The 23,054-nt window shown below is 39.8% G+C and overlaps 1 protein-coding gene across 1 annotated transcript; it reads left to right on the top strand.

The window, feature by feature from the left end:
* Nucleotides 1-14,458: 14,458 nt before the first annotated feature.
* LOC147605388 (jasmonate-induced oxygenase 4-like) lies at nucleotides 14,459-15,968 on the top strand. Its single transcript, XM_086793505.1, has 4 exons — nucleotides 14,459-14,757; nucleotides 14,843-15,063; nucleotides 15,142-15,469; nucleotides 15,537-15,968. Exons 1-4 carry the CDS (start codon nucleotides 14,500-14,502, stop codon nucleotides 15,807-15,809), a joined length of 1,080 nt encoding a protein of 359 aa, XP_086649631.1. The 5' UTR covers nucleotides 14,459-14,499; the 3' UTR covers nucleotides 15,810-15,968.
* Nucleotides 15,969-23,054: the final 7,086 nt, after the last annotated feature.

The raw sequence follows: 23,054 nt of genomic DNA, 5'->3' as shown, positions 1-23,054 counted from the left end.
TCTTCCTTTTGGATTGATGAATGGACCAGCCTACTATCAGAGAAGGGCAAATTGGATATTATCTCCTTTTTTGAACAAGTTTGTGAAGGATTTTATTGATGATTTTTGTATATACAGCTCCAGGCAAGAGCATTGTGATAAGCTGGCTACAGTCTTTCAGCATTATGATAAGTGTGGTGGGTGGTCAATTAAATCCAAAAAAGTGTTTTTTAGCTCAACCGAGGGTGAAGCTTTTGGGCCATGTTATTTCAGAGAATGGTATTGATCCAGATCCTGATAAAGTCAAGTCTCTTCTTCTTCTTCCTACACCAAAGAATACAAGGCAACTGGCTACTTTTGTGCAAAAGGTGAAGTATATGGCTCGATTCATCTCTCTATCTTCACAGTTGTTATATCCTTTGCAGCAAGCAGCAAAGCAGGATCCTTTGCATTGGACGGAGGAGTGTGAGGTAGTTTTCCAAAAAGTGAAAGAGGTGTTGGGAGCTATTCCTACAATGCAGGCGCCTAATTGGGAACAGGTATTTTATGTCAATCCTTCAGTAGGTGAGGATGCTATTGGAGCTATGTTGTTACAAAAAGGGAAAGAATCACATTATATGCAACCAGTCTACTGTGCTAGCAGGGTAAAACTTGCCAGAGAAAGGTTGCTATCAGAGGTGGAACTTGTTATGGTCAGTGTACTTTATGCATGTAGGCGGTTTTGCCATTACTTGTTGCCTCGCCCCTTTGTGTTTTTGACGAGCTACACTTTTTTGCCTCAGTTGATAAATGGTACAAATTTATCTAAAGCTATGATGAAGTGGGTGATTGAGCTGCAGGAATTTACTTTCTCATTCTTAGTGGAAGAGAGTACCAGGGCTACCTTAGCTGATCTACTGACATATAAGGAGAGTCCTCTTCTTATAAAGGAGGAGACCATCAAGAAGCCAGTTGAGGATGCGGTTGAGTTGGTGAATGCACACTTATTATATTTTGATGGTTCCTACAGGAAAAGCCATGATGCAGCCTCAGGAGGTTTGGTGCTTTATGATCCACAGGGTTGCCTTGTTTTTAAGAAGGGTGTTAAAGTGGATGCACATAGCAACAATGAAGCGGAGTATTTGACTCTGGAAGTTGGATTGCAAATTTGTTTAAAGCATGGTGTACACAGGATTCGCATTCAAGGAGATGCATTGCTTGTGATAAAACAGGTATTGGGAGTTTGGAAGTCAAAGAATATGTTACTCAAGGAAATGTGTTTCAAGATTAAGGGTCTGCTAAAGGAATTTGAAGCTTGGAGTCTAAAGCATGTGGATCGAGGCCATAATGAGGAGGCTCATGAAGCAACCCAGGGAATGATTAGTGAAGTTTTTGTTCGTAAATCTCATGCATCATTTTATTGTGGCAGGGAGAATTTACAGGATGTTGAGGAGTTTTTGTTAACAGGGATGATTCCTAATGGTATTGACAGATCAAAAAAATATGGCTTCATCAGGAAAGCTGCAAGGTATGTGATGATTGGTGATGCTTTGTATTTGAAGGGAATTGATTTGATAATGCGAAGGGTACCTTGGAAGGAAGAAATCTACAAAATTCTTAAGGAAAATCATGAAGGAGCATGCGGTGGACATTTTGCCTCAAAGATTACCTTGCATAAGGTATTGCAGGAAGGTTATATATGGCCAAGTGTACATAAGGATGTTAATCATTGGTGCAGGTCATGCAAACAATGCCAAGCTCACAGTAGACGGATATTAAAGCCTGAGATGAGGAAGACAATTCTTGCTTATGATGTTTTTGAAAAATGGGGAGTTGATGCTGTGGGACCATTGCCTATTACTAGTCGAGGGAAGTGCTACATCTTGACTGTAGTTGATTACCTTTCTAGATGGGCGGAAACAAAGGTAGTGAAACAAATTAATGCTAAGGAGGTGGCAAAGTTTGTATATCAGGATATCTGCTGTAAGTTTGGTGTACCATTGGAATTGCTTTCTGATCAGGGTCCAGGTTTCAGAGCAGAGCTTATGGATTATTTGTGTACAAAAATGAAGATCAGTCGTAGTTTTACCACACCTTACTATCCACAATGTAATGGTTTGAATGAGCGGTTCAATGGTGAATTGATCAAGATTTTATCTAAGGTGACAGAGCAACAAGGCAAGAATTGGGATCTAGAGTTGCCTGCTGCCTTGTGGGCATACAGGACAGCAATTAAAACTGGTACGGGTTTCACTCCATTTTATCTGGTTTATGGGAAAGAAGCCTTATTGCCTATTGAGGTGGAGATACCAGCTGTTAAAATGTTGGAAAAGCTTTTGAAAGAGCCTAAAGATGTCTTTAAAGAGCGGCTGTTATATTTACAAGAAGCACAGCTAAGCAGGGATAATGCTTTGAAGCATTATGAAGATATGCAGGCAAGGACGCTGGAGAAGTTCAACAAGAAGATTAAAAGCAAAGGAATTATGAAGAATGATCTGGTATTACGTTATAATAGCAGACTGGATAATGCCTTTCATAAGAAGTTTCAAATTAAGTGGGAAGGACCTTTCTTGGTGATGCAAGGATTTGCAAATGGTACCTATAAATTGGCAGACTTAGATGGGACTTTACATGCTTCCAGGGTAAATGGATACAGACTGAAGAAGTATTATGCACGCTTGATGGTGATTGTGCAGGATGCAGTGTTTGAAGATGTGACTCCAGATGAAAGGCAGTTTTTAGATATGGATTTAGGTCTTGAAATGCTTTTTGCTGCTAATCATGAATGATTCAACAGGCTGGGGGTTGGGCAAAGTATGTCAGGTTTTTTTCTGTAAAGGTGTTTAGAGTCCGTGTACATATGAGATGCGTGGTATGCAATAAAACTTTGCCCTGAATGCCCTGGCAAGTGTACAGACGGAATGGCTTTGGAGTGATTTAGTGCATGCAATTTTCTTCGGAACAGCTGTTGGAGACTTGGAGTTTTTATTTGTATGAGCTTTTTAGTCATCAAGAAGGTGTCTGGGATGTGTGTAAATAAGAGGTGGATGAGCATGTGGATATCAATGATGGGTTTTGATGAGCCTCTGGTGAAAATAAATGTAGACATGCTGGTTTATGTGGAGAGAGCTCAATTCAGACTGTAATTATTGAAATTTACAAGGGATACCAGCAAAATATGAATTGCTTTTATGCTTAAGTTTTGAGAATTTTTTTGGTTTGGAATGGCCGTCTTGGTAATGATGATGCTGATGATGATTGCGGTGGCAGCTCTCATATAGTTTTGGAAAATTGTGGATCGTTGTGTGAGAGGAGGAGCCTTATTATTGCTAGTGTAGCCATCATTTTAGAGCTTTAAAAGAAATAATAATAAATATGCCATACACATGGCCAATAGTTTTAATGGCCACGTGGGAGTTTTTAGGGGGCGCCAGCTTGATATCTAGAAGGAAGGCGACGGCGTGAAGGAGGTGTGGAAGGTGGAAACCAACAAAAAAAAAGGGAGGGAGCTGGCACAGAAGTGGAGTGTGTGGCGCTGCAGAGGATCGCTAAGTGCAGGAAGTTGGGCCTCGTCATTCTAAAGGGGGAGAGAGGTGAGAGAGCAGCAGTGTGTGAAGCTGCTGGCGACCGAGATGTTGTTGCAGAGGAGCTCTCTGGGGGCGTAGCTGCACAGCCAAGTGAGCGCAGCTGACAGAGGGCTGGCGAAGGCGTGGTGAGCTTGGTGAATGAGAGGCGACAAAGACAAGGGGTTCCCAGGCGCAGCCGCAGGCACACGAAGAGAGGTGGTCGGCCTGGCTGGTGACACCAAGGAGCAGTCGTAGGTGGCTGCTTGTGGACACGGGGAGCCTCCCTGGTGAAGAACCGCCGCGGAGAGAGAACAAGACGAGTACTGAGCAGGCTAAGGGCTGGTTTTTGTGCAGGCAAGTGCAGAGGCGAGAGGGTGTGAGCATCCGCCTGGTGCGAAGGGTTGGTGGTTAAGAAAGGAAGGCCGGCTATAAGGTTTTGTTGCAGTTGCAGCCCAGATGTGAGGGGAGCGCGATACAGAAGGCTAGTGCATATGTGGCCGGAGTGCAGCATGCAGGTGATGAGGAGCTGTCTCGTATGTGGAGAGGCAGGCCTCTAGGTGATTGTGGAGAGCTCACGACTGAAGCTACCTATATGAGTGAAGGGAACATTGAACAGAGAAAGCTAGCTAGAGAGGGTGCGCAGGGCGCAGTTGCTGAGTCGAGGGCAATAAATAGAGGACTGCTGTCAGCAAGGATAAGAGGCGACAGGCTGGTGTAGAGTGAGAGAGTGATTTTCTTTCCAGCTAGAGAAGCTCGTGGTGCCCCTTATGCTTGTGAGTGTTCTGAAGTTGGTGAGTCGGCGAGCTATAGTGGCCTTCTTGTGTTCTTGAGCTGCCTCACAGATGACATGCCAACGTGTAGTGTGGAGGTACTTCAGCACCTGGATAGAGATGAGGGGAGGTATGGGTAGGGGCATACGCCGTCTAGTAAAGAGAGGTCAAGCAGATCGACGGGGTGGGTAGGGTTAGAAGGGAAGCCATTAGGGGAGGAGGAGGCTCCTAGGTATTAGAGATTGTTTGCAGTGCATAATTAGGGGGGTTGGAAAGCTAAGGTCTGAGGAAGGTAGACATGAAAGAAAGAGATAGAGTGATCTTTTGGAATCTCTTCAAAAGAAGAGGTAGGTGGGGAAACTAACTACTGAAGAGACAAATTGGTATTTTAAGTGCCACGTCGGGCTCAAAAGTGAAGATGAGAAATGTTCCAAGAAGAAGGAGGCTAGGTACAAATGGAAAATCTTTACCAACAAAAGGAGACCTGATGGGTATCTGTTTAAGCTAACAAAAAAAATAAGAGATTGTAGGTGAAAAGGATGAGACTGATAGAGCCAGGAAATGGGTGGAGCACTTAGGTGAAACTCTCAGCCTCAAGGAAGATCTGTGAGATAGAAGGATCCCAGCGGAATCCAAGATTTTGGAATAGGTTAATAGGAGTCTAGACTCTGATAGAGCTAAATGGCTTGAAAGGGATATTGAAATAGAGGAATGTTGGGAGACCCTCCTAAAATGGTGTTATAGGTATATATTTTTCCATATTTTTGATGAATTAATAATTGTACAAAAATATGTTTAATTCAATTTGTGCAGGATTTAGCTTAATAGAATGTGCAAGTGAGCACAAGGTTAATATGTGTGTAAATGTGTACAAAGTTATTTTATGTAACAAGGCCCAATAGCAATTATATTTGACCAAATATTTTTATATGTACAAACCATAGAGATTTTGATATGATTAAAAATATGTAAAGCTATACCCCAAAAGTGGAAAAAGTAAGCCTAGTTTGTATGCTCATCTATTCTTAGCTCCTTGGGCTATTTTTATGAATAAAAATTCTCTAAATACTCATGTTGTGGAAGGGGAGCTACACGACATGGGGGGGAGAGATTGCACCCAATCTTGTCTTGATGGTGATGTTATTCTATCTCTCTTACCTTATGTTATGCTATGCTATGTGATTTAATTTCAATTTAATTCAAGTATTTGTTTTAACTTTTGATGTATTTTATGAGTTTTTAATTATTTCTTCAAGAAGTACAAAAAGGTCCCGTGACGGTGGTATCAGAGCTTTGGGTTAATTTAATCTTCTTGAAGGCAATCAAATACTTGTAGATAAGGAGGTGAAAGAGACAAAAACAGAGGTGATTTTGGTAATTTTTTTGAATTTAAATTGAAGAAGAACATGTTTATGGATTTATGTTTATGTATGGTTGAAAGAATGCTTTTTTTATAGTGGAAATAGTGAGTAGCTTTAATATTATTAAAAGTAATAAAAGAGTAAGAGATAGAAGGGGGAGGATAATCAACTTCAAGATCATGATATATACAATGTTACTATGTAGAAGCTGAGGATAGGCATGGAGTGGAACCCCTAAAGCAAACCAATTGTAGATACGCATACACCATGACAATACCCTAATAATACCGGAGAAGTAGGAGATAATATAATGTAGTATTTTTACATTGACCACATGGAAAGGCAACAGAGTAAGCTCCTGCACATGTAAAAAAAAAAATGAAACAGCCACCACCGTGGCTGAGTGAATATAACCTGACCTACAAAACGTGCCAATTAGAGGATAAGGAAGACTGAGAGTGTAAATAATCCAAAATGAAAACAATAGATTGCCGATGTACATCCTTCACTATCAATGATTGAGATTGACCACCGACATACAACAAAGAGTTCCTAGAACACCAAATCTCCCATAAACATATATATCTACAGGCTATGAAAGCAACTAGCTATTTTGGAGTTGAAACTAGCTATTTTGGAGTTACACTAAGAAAGAAGGCTTGTTTTTAACCATTGGATAACCAATTTCCATCAATGGGTTTGCAAAACCACCTTTAATTTTACTAATCTGCTTCATAATCCATCCATATAGATAGAATCAGCAAGTTGAGGAGCCTAGAACCTTGATTTCAGGATTGCTGAGCTGTCTCTCTGTTCAATTCCTATAATGGAGGGATGAGAATTGTTCAGAGAGTTGTTTTTCAAATTACTTTTGGGTTTTTATTTTCTCTTCCTCAGTTGAGCGCTGGATGCTAAATTCTTTTACCCAAGCTTGTGGGCAAGCTTGAAATATATATATATATATATATATATCTATTTTCTCCCTCCAATTCATTAGCGCCTCATTCATTTCCCCTTTCTCCCTTGCGTTGGCCATCGACGAAGGCACAGCAACTGCCGGCAGTTTCAGTTGAAGGGCAGCAACGATTCTCTTTTTTTTTTCTCTTTGTTTTCTATTGCGTGCTGCGCGGATCACTCCAGGGAGGAGGTTGATATTAACCACCAAAGCTTTGTAAAGCTTTGTTAATTAAGCTTTATGAGCTTATAAAAAAAACCACGCGTTGGATAATTCTGTTGATTTTTTTTAAATCTTTTCCCATGGTTGCTGCGTGCTGTTTCAATGGTAAAGGCCTGCAGATAAGCTTTAATTAAACCTTAATGTTTATTTATAAATATGAGGGCTCCATGTCTAGTTACTTGTAGCTATTAATAGCGTTGCCTCAAAGTTGAAATTAAACCTTTTAATAGCTTTAATAGTCCTTCTAAAACCTAGGAAAAGCGTATTATTATAAGATTCAAAAAAGCTTAAACCCAATATATATATACCTTATACATTACTGTAGAGGATGATGATGTCATCTTCAATGATCCGCAGAACACTTACTCACTGAGGAAAAAGAAACTAAGCCTGTGATGATGAATGCATTTGAATTGATCTCCATGTTTCTTATGTGCTAGCAGATTACAGTCTTAATTAGCTTTATCTCAAAGCTAAAATAAAGCCTTAAGAGCTTTAATTATATAAATAAAAAAAACCTTCTTTAGCTAAGTTATAAAGCTTTCAAAATCTTTTAATCTTGTTCAAATTTAAAGCTTATGCAGTAAAACTTTATAATGGCCTAAAACATTGAGCATAAATTGTATGCAAGGGTTTTGAGAGCTTATGTATAGGTATACCCTTATTCCTTCGAAAGCATGAATCAAATCCTTCTATAAACCAAGAGATCGGAGAAACAATTAGCAAAAACTTCTATCATGTGACCTTAAGTTTTTTTTTAAAGAAAACCTTAAAAAGCTTTAACTTTTAGGAGTAAGACCTTCTTTCAAGGCTTAGAAGAGACCCTAAATTCTTTATTCCAGTCTAATTATTTTTCTGATGTAGAGATTATACAATATTTTCAAGATATCTACAACAATGTGAAAAATTTCAAGAGTTTACATAGTTTTATTGTTGTGATATTCAAACACCACTTTTATTGTTTTATTGTCAACGCATCATACCTTGAGGTAAATTTTCTTATCCGTAAATATTAATTCCATCAATCATATCTACATTTCTTTATCTAACACTTTACCATGTAGGTGTGCTTCCCCAACGTCATATGAGTACGTATTCAACCCATCAGTCAATTGCATTGTGTGTTTAAAATTGACACTAATATATTCAAGATATATGACTCCTAGAACTACTTTTAAATTGCTTCCAGTACCATATAATATTTCTTTTTTAGAATGATTTTAGCACTTCCAATAAAGTTGTACAACACTTGCACAAGTAAGTTGTTATATTCTCTATAACTTATTAAATATTTTTTTAAGAATGTTTTTATGAAATTTTTATGTTCAAAAACACTGATTCGAACACCTTCCAAGAAAGTTTCTCATTTCTATCCTTGAAATAATCATGCTTAAATAATTATGCATAGACTTTCAATTCATAAGTTCTATTTCTTATAAAGCCGTAATTTAATATAACCCTAATTATGAATCATTGTAATCGAATATATAAAAGGTACGACTCTCTTACACTATAGATTCATGTTTATTATTTAAGTCTATTTCAACTACAAATGTAAATTTATCTTTCATCATCTAGACTTGTTCACTTAATTAAGATGGTTAGAATCATTACTAGTTATTAACATTTTATTAAATTTATCTATTTTTCATTTATAATCTGACATCCCTCAAACAACCTTTCTAACTCAAGGATAGCATTTTCCTATCCTTATATCTATAACCAATTTAACTTTTATTTTTATGATGATAAGTTTCTCATAAGATTCTGATTAATAACTTTATATATACCCTATCCATAGAAGTAATAACGATAATTCATATCTCTTTGGAGTGTTAATATTTTTTTCGGTAGATTACTTCAATCACACCACAATGATGGAGTGTTACTTCAATCACACCACAATGATGGAGGTATGTAACTCACTTTTATTTACAAGACTTTTTCATATGAGTTTTTATAACATTTTTACAACCTAAGAACCTAATTAATAAACCTTAGATTCAAAATTAAGATTAGTTCAAGTCCAGTAACTTAAATAAAATTTCTAGATAGAGAAAATGTGTCGAAATTTAAATTTCAAATGGAACTGGCCACTCCACACCTCAAACTTCTATTCTGAAGGAAGTGATATATGGAATTTATCTGGTGGTATGGGACATCAAATTGGTTTCATATACTTACTCTAGACATATTTATGTCTTCTATCTTTCTACCATCCTATGTGTGTATGTACAATGCGCAATGCGCCTATGTGGTATGGGACACTTAGACTCATCTTACATACATTCATTTGATTCGTTCATTGCATATGCATTATGCATATGCATTATGTGTAGATCTCCACTGTCTGTTTTATATGGAGGGTTGATTCACTATTTGTTTCAATTGGTTCATATGGAGGGTTGATTCTCGGGGTACTTACACCTGGCAAACATGTGTGTGGATGCCTCCATTGTTTGTTTCAGTTGGTTTGTGTATATAGAGGGGTGATTCCTGGGGTACTTACGCCTGGCAAACATGTGTGTGGCTGTTATTTGATTATTTATGGGTTGTCTATATCTCAAGACGACGTTGAGATTAATTGATGTGTTCAATTAATTGTTTAACTAATGTGGATAGCATCTGAGTATAGCAACAAGAAGTGCAAGGGTACCGAATGAGGTGTCACACTACATGAGATGTGCAAGGGTAATGATAGAGATGTCACACTATCTGAGGGTACCGATTGAGGTGTCGTATGGCTGGTGGATTGAGAGGTGGTGTGAATATAATGATCATTTTTCTCTTGTATTAAAATTTTTGAACATGTTATTTTTTATTTGATAATTAGTGTGACGATCACCAATTTCGGTGTCGCACGAGTTTTCTTGATTGGTATTCCATGTCCATAAGAACCTCTAAGCCATGCCTTTGTGCCTCTAAGCCATGTTCAGACCTCTACGTTTACCTTGTAGGTTATGACATCAACAATCTTATTTTCTTGGCATTTTTCTTACACAACTGAGGACAGTTGCTTCCTCAAACGAGAGGACTATTACATGTATATATTTTATCATATTTTTGATGAATTAATAATCATACAAAAATATGTTTAATTTAATTTGTGCAAGATTCAACTTAATGGAATGTGCAAGTGAGGATAAGGTTAATTTGTGTGCAAATGTGTACAAAGTTATTTTATGTAACAAGGCCCAATAGCAATTATATTTGGGCAAAGGTTTTTATATGTACAAACCATCGAGATTTTGATATGATTAGAAATATGTAAAGCTATATCCCAAAAGTGGGAAAAGCAAGCCCAATTTGTACCCTCATCTATTCTTAACTCCTTGGGCTATTTTTATGAATAAAAATTCTCTAAATACTCATGTCGTGGAAGGGGAGCTACATGACCGGGGGTGGGTGGGGGGGAAAGATTGCACCCAATCTTGTCTTGATGGTGATGTTATTCTATCTCTCTTGCCTTATGTTATGCTATGCTACGTGATTTAATTTCAATTTAATTCAAGTCTTTGTTTTAACTTTTGATGTATTTTAAGAGTTTTTAATTATTTCTTCAAGAAGTACAAAAGGCTCCTGTGACAAAAGGGTCCTGTGACAAATGGGGAGAGAGAAGTATCCTGGCTGGGATGGATTATCTATGGAGTTTTTTATTGCCTTTCGGCACTCACTTAAGGAGTTTGTTTGGAGAATGTGCAATGAAGCCCTTAAATTAGGCAACCTGGATAGGGACTTATAAAAGGAAGGACTGGTGACACTTATGCCTAAACAGAATGCTTGTGACAAGTTTAATCATTGCAGGCCTATCACTTTATTAACTATCATATACAAAATCTTGGCCAAAGTCATTTCTATTAGAAAAACCCTTGCTCTTTAGGAGATGATTTCTGAAAAAAATCATGGTTTTATCAAAGGGGAGATCCATTAATGACAACATTTATGCTACTATGGTAGGTAGGGATGTGGCTTTAAGGACTAAGTAGAAATGTATTCTTCTACAGCTTGTTTTGGAGAAGGCATATGATAGGGTGCATTGGTCCTTTGTGGCCAGATTAATGGATAAAATGGGATATGGTTCCAGAATGTCCTTTTGCATATTCATCCTCACCCTGCGGAGCAAGTCTAACTTACTATTAAATGGAATACTTGTTGGGGGTTTTGAGGTCCATAGATATGTGAGACAAGATTGTCCCCTTGTCCCCCTACTGTTGCTATTTCCTCTCGTCCTTTTATTAGAGCACTTGAGACGGCCTCCTCTGAGGGGAGGGTGAAGGGCTTGAAGTTGAGCAATGGGGAGCAATTGGTTATACAATGCTTTGCAGATGACTCCCTACTCTTCTTGGAAGCTCATAATGATAATGTCAGATTGGTTTTAGATATTATACAAGAGTTTATTGATGCTTCAGGCTTCAAATGCAATATTCACAAGTCTAAGCTAATTAGTTTATCTGAGGACAATGACTTTGATCTACAGAGATGGGGCTGTGAGGAGAGGTCAAATTGTCAGATACCTAGGGGTTCCATTTAGGGTGGATGTGACTAATAAGCAGTTGACTGATTGGGTATTAGATAGATTTTTTGTGAAACTAAACAAGTGGGAGGGTGTCAAGGTCCCCTTTCATGAGATAAGGTGGCTATATGCAACATGGTATTGAATGCCTATATTATGTTTCTCTGTCCTCTATTGGATTTTGGCAAAGGGCACTGGCAGAAGATAATAAGACCTATTAGAGATTTTGTGTGGAAAATAAAATGACTATGGCCTGGCTTGCCTGGGACAAAATTTGTATGTCTAAAACTGAAGGTGGGCTTGGTATTTTTCACCTCCCATCTCATACTATTGCTAGGTTGGCTGTGCTTCTACCTATATGTCTTCATCTGAAGGAAACCTGGTCAAAAATGTTAAGGGAGCTGGTGGAATGCTCGATTGTCTATCTTGATGGAGTGTAACAAGGTCTAAGCTGGAAAGATAAAGTGTTCTCTCATGCCCCTCTCAAAATAACAGGGTCCCCACTAGGAGGATGTACAAATACATTATGCATCAATAGACTAACATCAATTCCTGTATCACTAGCTTTCTAAAACACAATGCAGTTTCTAGAATTCCAGATTTTCCATAAACAATAGCACCTGATAATATTAAAGATCACATCAACATGTCCATCTGCCAACAAGAAGTCAGTCCCCCCATTGACCATGCATCCCTAAACATCTCTAAACCCATTTTCCAATCTTAACCCAAGCTCCCCTAATAATAGGACAATCCCAAAAAGTATGCTTCCCATCTTCCAAGGTAGTCCTACATCTAGGGTAGCATCCACTAGTGAAGTTCCTTTGAACCAATTTAGAGCCAATGGGCAGATCTCCCACATAGACTCTCCACAAAAAGAACTTGAGATTTGGTAGGTATTTCCATTTCCCAAATCGCCTTCCACTTCCTTCTCCATTAGCTAGAGCTCCAATTCACTTTCCATATTCTGTTACAGTAGATGAAATTGTCTTCACTTACTCTCAATGCATTGTATAGAACTTTGGTTGTGCCTCTGTAACCATTAAACTAGGACCAATCCCTGATCTAACGAGTTTCATCCACTACAATGGATGTCCATCCTTTATACACCTCGTCCAACACATACCTGACCAGTTGTGCTTCTCTGTTAGATAAAGCAAAATCCATCTCCAATCGCTCAGGCTCTTTCTATCCCACTAATGCTTCATCCTAGCAATCCTCAAGTCTATTCAAATCCTTATTGTTCAGTCTTTTGGCTATTCTAGGGTCTTGTAAGGCTAAATGAGGGTTGAACTTATGAGTCCACCATATCCCTAAACATTTTTAAGCATTCCTAGAAGCTCTTCCACATCCATCATAGACCATGAGTTCTAACACCTCTTTCCATTTAGTACATAGCTATATGCTTGGTTAATAGTTGGATTTTGACAATTTGACATGTTCATTGTTGATGTGCAATGGTTTAAAGAGGTCACTCATGATCCAATTGCAACATTAATGCAAAAAGATAATAGTAGATTCGTTGCAAGTGACTCGACTAACTTGTGGATAAATCTTTGGGATACATTTATACTACCACAACAATGTGAGTAGGTATTATTTTCTCTAAAGCTTACCTCTTATTAGTCTATCTTTTGTAGCATGCACTTAGTGAGAGAAGAGCACTTCCTTTATCTTTTGTAGCATGCACAGGTAGTGAGAGAATAACACTTATTAAAAGAATAACATGTAATTTTTTATCCAGACTCCTCAAATTGGGAATGGTGGTATGTAATTCAAATTGCTCCTCGTACAGCAAACAATTTTTGAAAGGTAGAGACTTGGAGGAGAAAATTATTACTACAGAATCTCCAAGGGAAGAAGTAGATCATATCCATGATAATAATGAAGAAATTCACAATGATGTTGAACACTATGATGATGATGATGCATCATCAACTTCCATCAAATCAACTAATAGTATCTCCTTAGATCCCTCTATGGATGCTAATGAATTACCTTTTAATCATATGTTGGCCCCCCCGATCGAAGATGTAGGGAATACAGAGACAACATTAGAAATTAATCTCTTCGGAGCAATGGATATTGTGGAAGATAAACGATCATTAAGTTTATGTAAATCAATCATCGTTAATGATTTTTTCTCAAAAAATAGATGTCAAAATAGTTTTTATTTTTTCAGTTACCGATGCAAATATCATCGGTTTTACTAAGGTACATACTAACACAAATATTGACACTATGACCAATGTATATATCGATGCAGACACCGATGAGGACGGGGACCACTGGGAGTTTTTTTTTTAAATATTTCTTGAAAAAAAAAACATTGATAAAGGACCAAGCGCTTGTATAGCGATTTATAAATCAGTAAAGAGAGAGGGATTAGAGAGGAGGAATGGAGAAGAGCATAGAAAGTATAAACATTTTGCCCTTCAAGAGAGAGCCAACATAAAGGTTATCTTTCAAGTTCCTCCATAAAACATATACAAATGAAATGAAATTGTTAAGTCATTGACCTATTATACTCTAATTTTTTTGTTGAGAATTAGAATTCCTTCTCCAAGAGTTTTAAAGATCCTAACAGAATCAAACAAAAAACCACAACATCCTACATCAATAATGTAACCACCGTTCTTTTGGGTGAACTAGTACTTATGGGAACTATTCTCATACCACCTATGGACACCTCCTCTGGAGCATACTCTAGATAATACACCTTGTGATACACTAAAGAAAGTACTCCATCCTCCAAATGGTAACAATATATCCATTGATCCACTATAAGATTAGCTTATTACAATCCCTTTGCTTACAAAGTTTGTTTTTCTTGATCTACCATGGTTCTGCTCTATAAAGCTTCATCAGCTTTCTCAATAAACTACTATCAACAAATGTCTATCCATGTGAAGGACAGTGACGTCGAGAAGGTGCCAAGTTGGTTTCTTTTTTTCACCGGCATCTGCAGCCTTACTATTTTTGACGGCAAGCACAACATCAGTACTTCGAGATTCCTGCTTATTATTAACTAAAGCTCACGCGATCGGTGCAACCCGGTACAGAGCTCGTGGGATTGTTACGACATAAATGTCTCTCCATTATAATTGGGCAATGTAGCTTTCCCTGCTTGTCGCTCTCCCTCCATCCACCCACAATGGCTCCCGCTGCCGTCGCTCCAGCTGCTCACGCGAGTGGCGTGAAAGCAATGTTAGACGCCGGCTTGACGGAGGTACCCGAATCCTACGTGAGGCCTGCGGACGAGCGCCCTGTCTTCGACAAAGTCCGTGGCTGTACTGACAATAACGATCTGGAGATCCCGGTTATAGACGTATCCGAGGCAGAGAAGCCCGAGAGGTGGGCGGACGTCGTCGACCAGATTGGTCGTGCGTCCGAGGAGTGGGGTTTCTTTCAGGTAATGAGACGATCAATTAACTGGTAGCTGTTGAATCTCTTTCCCTAGTACAACGTCGACTGCCGATCGTTTTTCTTCTTGTCAGGTGGTGAATCATGGGATCGATGCAGACAAGATTCTGCAGGCTGTCCGGCGCTTTTACGAACTCCCCATGGAGGCGAAAAGCCAGTTGCCCTTCAGCGACGCCCACTGCGGTGTCACCTTTGCAACTGGCACGGGCGTCACGCGCGATTGGAAGGACGCGCTCGTCATTAGGCGGCGGCCAGGAGTCTGCGACGGTTTCCCCATCGCCCCGGAGGTCATGAGGTACGAGTTTCTGCGCTGTATATTCTAGCTATGCTGGCGAGGCCCTAATCGTATCACACGCATGACCTGCACCTGCAGAGAGGAGCTTCTCGAGTATCAAGTCGGACTCGACAAGCTCGCCGCACTTCTCTACCAGGCAATCTTCGAAAGCCTCGGACTGAGCAAGGAGCACGTGCGAAGCGGAGCGCTGCCGGGGCTGGAGCGCCTGGTTCTGGTGTGCAACTTCTACCCTCCGTGTCCCGATCCTAGCGTTGTGTTCGGACAGAGCGCCCACTCCGACCTCAACAGCCTCACCCTCCTCCTCCCTGACGCCGTCCCCGGACTCCAAGTCCGCAAGGGCGACTTCTGGGTGGCCGTCAAACCCATCCCCAACGCATTCGTCATCAATATAGGAGACCAGATCGAGGTACCCCCCTCCTCTCTTGTACCAGCTCTAGCTCGTAAATAGAAGCGCTAATCCTCTGTGCGTGCAGATCATGACCAACGCTAAGTACAAAAGCGTAGAACACAGAGTCGTCGTTAACAAAGACAAGCCCAGAATCTCCCTCGCCGGTCTATTCGGTCCTTGCGAGGACGTGAAAGTGAGCCCTCTCCCCGCTCTCTGCAGTGAAGGTAATCCACCCTTCTTCAGAGAAGTTGAGTTCAGCGAGTATCTGCTGAACTACTATGTCAAAGGACTCCCGCTCTACAAGACCACCTTGAACTACGCGGGCGGCAAGTACCCCGAGAAACCGTCGGTCTCCTAGTCTGCTGCCCATTATATTAGGTGCATGGTGTGACAATTAGAAAAGTTGTGTTGAAAGTTTTTTTTCCCTCTCTATGTAATAATCTCACATCCCCTCTATGTTGAAAAGTTTTTTACCGGTTTGTAATACTCTTTCAATAAGTTTCACAATATATTGCACGGCTAACTGCTTTCAGGGACAATTTGATATCATACCCTCAATGTAAACCTTGTTTTTTCAAGGCCAATTGCGATGGTTATTGCAGTAGAGCTCTCAAATAACCAAAAATGGAGTGTCCCTTACTGAGTCTATAACAAGGTCCCAACTAGGCCCTTACGTTAATAACACAATCCTGAATCCCTGCTATAATTGCTTCAATGGCACTCTGTTCATCCTAATTAGTATTGCGTTGGGTGCCTTCATCCAACCACCCCACATCTACCGTTTTTGCATGTCCTAGAAGAAACTCTAGCATAGTGATCATTTCCTGCTCATGCAAAAAATAACATTTAGCCATGTGACCAATTCTAATTGAAAACTAACAATTTCCATGTGATTTTCATTAACACATTTTGACCAAAGCATTAGAGTAGGTGTATTCAGGTTTATGATGAACTCCCAATGTTATAAGAAAACATGATATGGTTGGCTCTAGTACCAATTAAAGCACACGGAAAGAGCTTAAGACCATTATGTTGAAGTGCACAAGGTCATTATAAGTAGACCAGTGCCACCCAAAATGTAGATGGTTTTATAGCTTATGTCCCATCTTTAGTTTACATTATAGTAGGGCTGCAAGAAGAAGCCTGCTTTCAAGCCTTTTCTTCACACTCTAACCTATTGATGCTCTTGTTGTTCAACCATTTTTTGTGATGAGAGCAACTTTCAAAGCTGGTTCGAAGTTAGCTCCTCGTTTTTATGGTCCTTTCAAAATGACTCATAAGATTAATAACCTTGTATATAGGCTTTCTCTTCCTTCTCACTGGAGAATTCATAATTCTTTTCATATCCAATTCTAGGATTAACAAAAGCTACCGCCATTATCTTACATTAAGGAGTGACGGTAGATACACCAAAGGGTCATACATTCAAGATATCAAGGAATAGTGTCCAAAGCTACAACTTGGATGGGCGCTCGTAATGGTGTGATGGAGTATTTATGATGATTCCCGCTTCAAGAGCATGTGGTAGCAAGTTAGGATGAAGTTCTAAGTGATGTACTTCATGGATATATTATGAGAGTAGTCATTATAATATCATTAGGTCTCTTATGAGCCTAAAGTGTCCGGTCGGCCACAGTTTAAGTGAGTGTAAACACTTATGGCCATGGTCGAGATTTGTGCGTGCAATCTTCAATGCATAGTGACAATGGATTTCACCTGACAAGGATTCTACTAACCACCAACATTTGTAAATAAGCACCCACTCTACTACTTTTGGAGTAGGCATTACTACAAGTTATTTGCTCAAACCTCTACATCACACTCTCCTCTCATCTTCAATAATTCTCTCACCTTGAGCCCACATCCATGTGACTCAAGGGAGAAGAAGAGGTCCATTCTCATTTCAAAATAAAAAATTCATAATCTATAATTTTTCATAATAAGATAAATTAGGCTTAATCTTAATTGGGACTTCTTAAACCTATAAATAGAGCCCTCTCCATTCCTTGTAAAGAGAGATTACACACATTGTACACCACTCCTAACTCTAGTGTGTAAGGAGATAGTGAACTTGTGAGCTCTCTCTATACATCAATACCTTTGATTGTATAGAGAAGCTTGAAGCTTGAAGCTAGATATGTCATTGTGAGGGTGATGCCATCCTCCCTATCATAATTGTATCTTGCCTTTGTGCATAAATAAGATTAGTAGTTTGGGTGCAATTGTATACAAAATCTTGGACTCCTACATCTCCAAAGTTGATTTAGCAAAGCGGTCCGATGTTTGATTTGAGATAAATTCGATTCTTGTATTTTGTGGTGTGATTTTATGCTTGGCGACTTGAGAGCCTATTTTTGATTTGTTGCCTTTCATTCCATGGTAAGAGGGTTGTATGGTGAGAGGGCTCCCGTAACCTTAAGACCATGTGTATACCGGCAACAAAATCAAGCTTATATTGACTCTCTAAGTTCTTCTCCAAGTTTGGTGTGCATCTATGTGTGTTATGCTAGTCTCCTCCACACACAATATCATATGTTATGAGTGTTTATTGAGTGTGTGTCTGCCTTTTGATTGATATATATGGTTAGCTTGTATTGATTTGCTACAAGGAAAGATTTTTGATGTCCTAGTTCACACACATAACTAGGTGGTGTCTCTTTTCTTGTTGGGTGTGTGAATTTGGAGCAACACGAGAGCCTTGAGGAGTGCTTAGAGGCCGCTCTTCTTGTTTTTCGCCCCGGACTGCCTTAACACGAAATGCCGAAATGCAGACTGATGAGACACCTCGACCTAGGGATGCAAAGGCAAATCTAGTGGACAAGACCCTACATTACAATAGAAAAAGGACCACTAGGAGGAAAAAGAACTACAACAAGTAAACTAAGAGTGCATCCACTAGCTCTCAAGAAGTCTCTAAGGTGAACAAGACTCTAGATGCCATCATTGATGCTCATAAAAGTCGCATTGCAGCTTTATCTGAGCTACCCAAGAAGCTTCAAGAATACCCAAACCCTCGTGAGGAGAAGATCAATCTAGTTGTACATCAGCAACTCATTAGGAAAGCTCAATCAATACTTGAGGGTCCACCTCCACCTATCCCTCGGGGCCCCACCTCTCTTAAGCCAACATTAGAAACCATACCAGAAGTGTCATCAAGTTGGGAAATGAAAAGTGAGCTGATTTCACAAGCTCATAGCAAGAAGTTTGCACTAATTGACACCCCATTGAAAGAAGGCATTCTGCCACCGAGTCTTGCCTTCCCATGCAATGATGAAGTTATTAATGCTAAAGAGGACATAGCAAATGAGATGTGGGCAGCAATTCATGAGAAAGTTAATGAGAATATGTCCTCCTGGATGCTTGGGCGTCTAAAGTTGTTTTCTGTACCTTTGGTAAAATCCACTTCAGAGAAAGTTGTTCTCTGTGCCCCTGGTAAAATCCACATGTTTGTCAGAGCAGGTATTGCTACAAAAGGGTCACCATCAATGTACAATTGTTTCTCCTAGAAGTAAGCATACAATGAAAACCTTACCATCTTATTTGGGAGAATATGAGAACTGTTTTGTCTATTAGTATTTTCTATGCTTGGCTACTATGTGGCTATGTTGCGATGATAAATTTATCATAGAATTTGTGGTTATGGTGTGATGTGGATATGATACTTTGAGTATGCACTAGTGATGTAATGTGGCTATTTAAGAGACCTTGTTGTGTTTAGTGATGTTTGGTGTTTGTAAGTTAGCAAATTTATAATGCTATGTATGTTAGTCTTTTTTTAAAAGTATGAATTGAGTTTCTTTTGCAGATGGTTGGTCTTCACCTCCACCATGGAAGGGGAATCCGTTATTGACATATTTGCTAACATGTTTTAGGTTGATGATGTCATTTTGTAGATATTTCATGATAATATAAAGATTTTGCAAAACAACATTTTCTATGCATTCCTTTCATTGATAGAAAATTTGTCAAAGTGCATGCCTAGGCTATGATGTGACTTTGTTGTGATGACCTATTTATCATAGAATTTGTGCCTATGGTGTGGTGTGGCAATGAAGTGAACTGAAATATGATTGCTCCAATAACAACGATCAGTGCTATTTCATATGGATATTTATAGCTATATTAATACTATTGTTAAACAAATGATAATCTAAAATATGTACAGATATTAAGATATATTAAAAAAATGCACTATAATCACAAGAATAGAAAATATTGTAATTGTGGTTTGTGAGGACAAATAAGCGCACCAAAATAGCAAACAATCTCACCATAGAAACTAGACAAAAATTTGAACCCATTCAGAAATTAACCTGTGCACTTGGAAGATCTATCCCATAAGTGGCTAACACTTCGCATAGGATTTGCTAACAACAACCCGGTCCATTGTTGTTCGCATAGGATTTGCTAACAACAACCCGGTCCATTGTTGTCCACTTATGCTACTAAACATGTGACAACAATTGATGAGAAAAGGGATAGCATGGAGTTTGCATCCCTTCTAGTGATGGAAGATTTTGAAAATTGGATACATATCCTTGCTACCTTGGACATCTTTCAAAGACGCATAGGATCTTGGTTTGCGAGATGCTAGTTGATAGGTAAGAAAACATGTCTGTCTACGCACTCTATATTTTCATAAAGTTACTAATCATGAAACTAGAAATTATGATAAGGAAGAATCATTATGAGAAAACCATCCACGTAGAATTTGTGAACCCGATGGGTTTCCCGAGGAAGAGGCATATGTCTTCCCTATTGACTTAGAAGCGCATGGGTTGAAATATGTAGTGTGCACGTGCATACTTCATCCAATGCCTCCTTGGTCCATTCAATCCCCACCAAACCAAAGGAACTTGCTAATCCCCGTAACCAAAAATTTTAGCGGCTCTATTATGCACAAGGCACATAACAAAAAGTTAGTGCTTGTAGAAAAGGAAGCTAAAAATTTGGTAGACGAAGAAAGTGCGAAAGCCAAGGAGACTAAATAAGTCCCTAAGCACTTCGGAACCTTTAAGATGGCTGATCGATTTATATAATATGACTTAGTCCAAAGAACTCATGATGGAGAGTTAGGAATTGCTTATGATGGTCCAAGAGAAAATTGATCCTTATTGATATCAAGTTCACCTAAGAAATAGAGCACATAGAATAGGTCTCACCCATGGTGATAGTGCCAAAGAAGAATGGATAAGTGTGGGTGTGCGTAGACCTTAACAACATGAGATTACTATCTCATTCCCTTCACGAAGCATGTGCTCAAGAGAGTTATGGAAGGAAGCCTAAAGCTTCCTTGATGGATTCTCTGAATATAACCAAGTGTTAATTGATCCAAAGGATTAACATAAGACAATCTTTGCGACCAAATGGGGCATGTATGCATACCATGTCATGCTCTTTGGGCTACTCAATGCCCAGGCACCTTCTCGCGCCTAATGTGCATAGCCTCTAAGCAATATCTATCAAAATTCTATGAAATCTTCATGTATGACTTCTGTGTCAATTCTACTTGGAAAGCACACTTAGAGTGTTTACGAAAAGTGCTAGACTCAGACATGTCGACTCTACAAAATCTCGCTTACCCTTTTGAAATGCCAATTTTGGGTTTGACACAGAGGCATCTTGGGACACATTGTCTCAAAATATGGAATCTCCATTGACAGTAAAGTGCGACTCTCCTTGCGATGCTACCACTAACTAATTGCAAAGGAGTCTTGCGCTTCATGGGACATGTTCTTGTATCGACATTTCATTTTTATGTACACCAACATTGCTCGCCTCCTTTATAGACTTCTAATCATACTTGAATGGACAAAGGATTACCAATAGGCTTATAACACCTTGAAGAAATCCTTTGCAAGTGTGCCCATCTTGAGGTCCCTCAATTGGAACATTACATTTCTCGTCCAGATCGATGCTTATGCCTTTGCAATTGGGTGTGCACTGGCTCAACTCGGGGAACACAATAGGGATTTCCCAATTATTTTTGCTAGTCCCCAACTCAATGAGGCAGAACGCAACTATACCACCACACTGAAACAGAAGGAATAGCAATGGTATACATGGTTAAAACATTGTGCCACTATCTTCTAGTGATAAAGTTCATCTTCTTTTATAGACCATTAAAATCTCCTTTATCTTGTAAACAAGCCATGTACCACTAGTAGGATCACTAGATGGTTGCTAATCTTGCTTGAATTTTACTTCAATATCACGGTGTGGAAGGGCTCATAGCATGTCTTGGTTGACCACATGTGAGGAGATGACGACTTGCTAAATGCCGCCTTGTTTAACTATGCGTAATTCTTGAATGGGCAGAGGAGGTTTCACACTTCCTTGCCAGCAGCCTAACTATTGACCTCAACAAAGATCGTGCAAGGCGCCGCATTAAAAAAGATGCCCCCTACCAATTGATTGTGGGATAACTCTATAAGCAAGGAAAGGACAAAATCATAAAATGTTATCATGTCTGCAAGAACAAATATGTCTTCCTTTTAGAGCAGGCCCACTCCACTAGTGCTGGAGAACACTTCGTAGTAGATATCACTGCTTGCAAAGTCCTCACAACAAGGCTATGGTGGCTTCTCCTCTCCGACGGCCTTCCGGGCAAGCATCAACATCTAGGGCCATCGTGTTTGTTCCAGCAATGGCGTGGTGGGGAGTAGGCTCCTGTTGTCTGGATGTTAGGGTGATGACGTTTGGATTGGAGAAGGGTGAGGTGGAGGTAGAGGGGTGGGAATAGTGTTGGCACCCTCAAAATAGATGGGGCGGGGGAGGGCGATCGAGTCTATAGCATGATATAAAACCTTGGTGAGGAGTGAAACTGTCGTGAGCTTGCCTTGTGGGTTTGTGCAAACCACGTGGAGATCCTTGTGTAAATACTCAACCCAGTTCACTAGCACTCCTTGTTGCTGGAAATGGTCACTGGCACTCCTTGTTGCTGGAAATGGTCGAGGGTAGAGAGATAGCATCGATTGAAATGATTGGGTGATGAGGAGGAAAGATAGGGTGCAAGCGGCCATGACAAGCACCTGTTGGGAGATATTCTGCCACTCAACCTCGTGTGTGGTGGTGGATTCCTGGAAATTGCTGCAGACATGGCTCATGACGTTGTTGAGGCAGATGTACGGTTATTCCATGCACGAGAGATGGAGCGCCTCCCAAATGAGGTCTAGACTCAGGTGGATTGTCTGGGGGTGGCCCTTGTTGTCCAGCACTTTCCCTGTAGCCTCATTGGAATCATAAGTCTCTTTGAAGAACAAGAAATTGAGGAGGTCCAGACCCCACGGTTCCAAGGTGGGCAAGCCGTCAAGCTTGATTGTCCTAAGACCCCACTGGTTAGCATGGTGGAAGTAGTGGTGCCATCTCCCAAGGCTGACACTCCAATAATGGTAGTCGTTACCCAATCCCAAGGATCCCCAAAGACACCAACTCCTCCCCCTGTTGATGGTGCAGTCCACCCACTGATTGTGGAACAAGCTTATAAGGAGGCCGTGGAGGAATTCATTCAAACACCACCCATGGATAAGGAAGTGGCCCCTACCTTGGTCATTCCCCCAACCACCATACCTTCAATGATCTGTGAGGAGTCTACCCAACCCAA

Source organism: Cibotium barometz, chromosome 59 (genome assembly GCF_041138505.1).
Source record: "Cibotium barometz isolate CiBa-2024 chromosome 59, ASM4113850v1, whole genome shotgun sequence".
NCBI classification, from domain to species: Eukaryota; Viridiplantae; Streptophyta; class Polypodiopsida; order Cyatheales; family Cibotiaceae; genus Cibotium; species Cibotium barometz.
The sequence above is the reverse complement of the archived record's forward strand: the minus strand, read 5'-3'. Positions and strand labels throughout refer to the sequence as shown.

Coding starts and splice junctions, on each gene's coding strand:
- LOC147605388 (XM_086793505.1), top strand. CDS start 14,500: ATGGCTCCCGCTGCCGTCGCTCCAGCTGCTCACGCGAGTGGCGTGAAA. Junction 14,758..14,842: donor AGGAGTGGGGTTTCTTTCAG/GTAATGAGACGA, acceptor TCTTCTTGTCAG/GTGGTGAATCATGGGATCGA. Junction 15,064..15,141: donor ATCGCCCCGGAGGTCATGAG/GTACGAGTTTCT, acceptor CTGCACCTGCAG/AGAGGAGCTTCTCGAGTATC.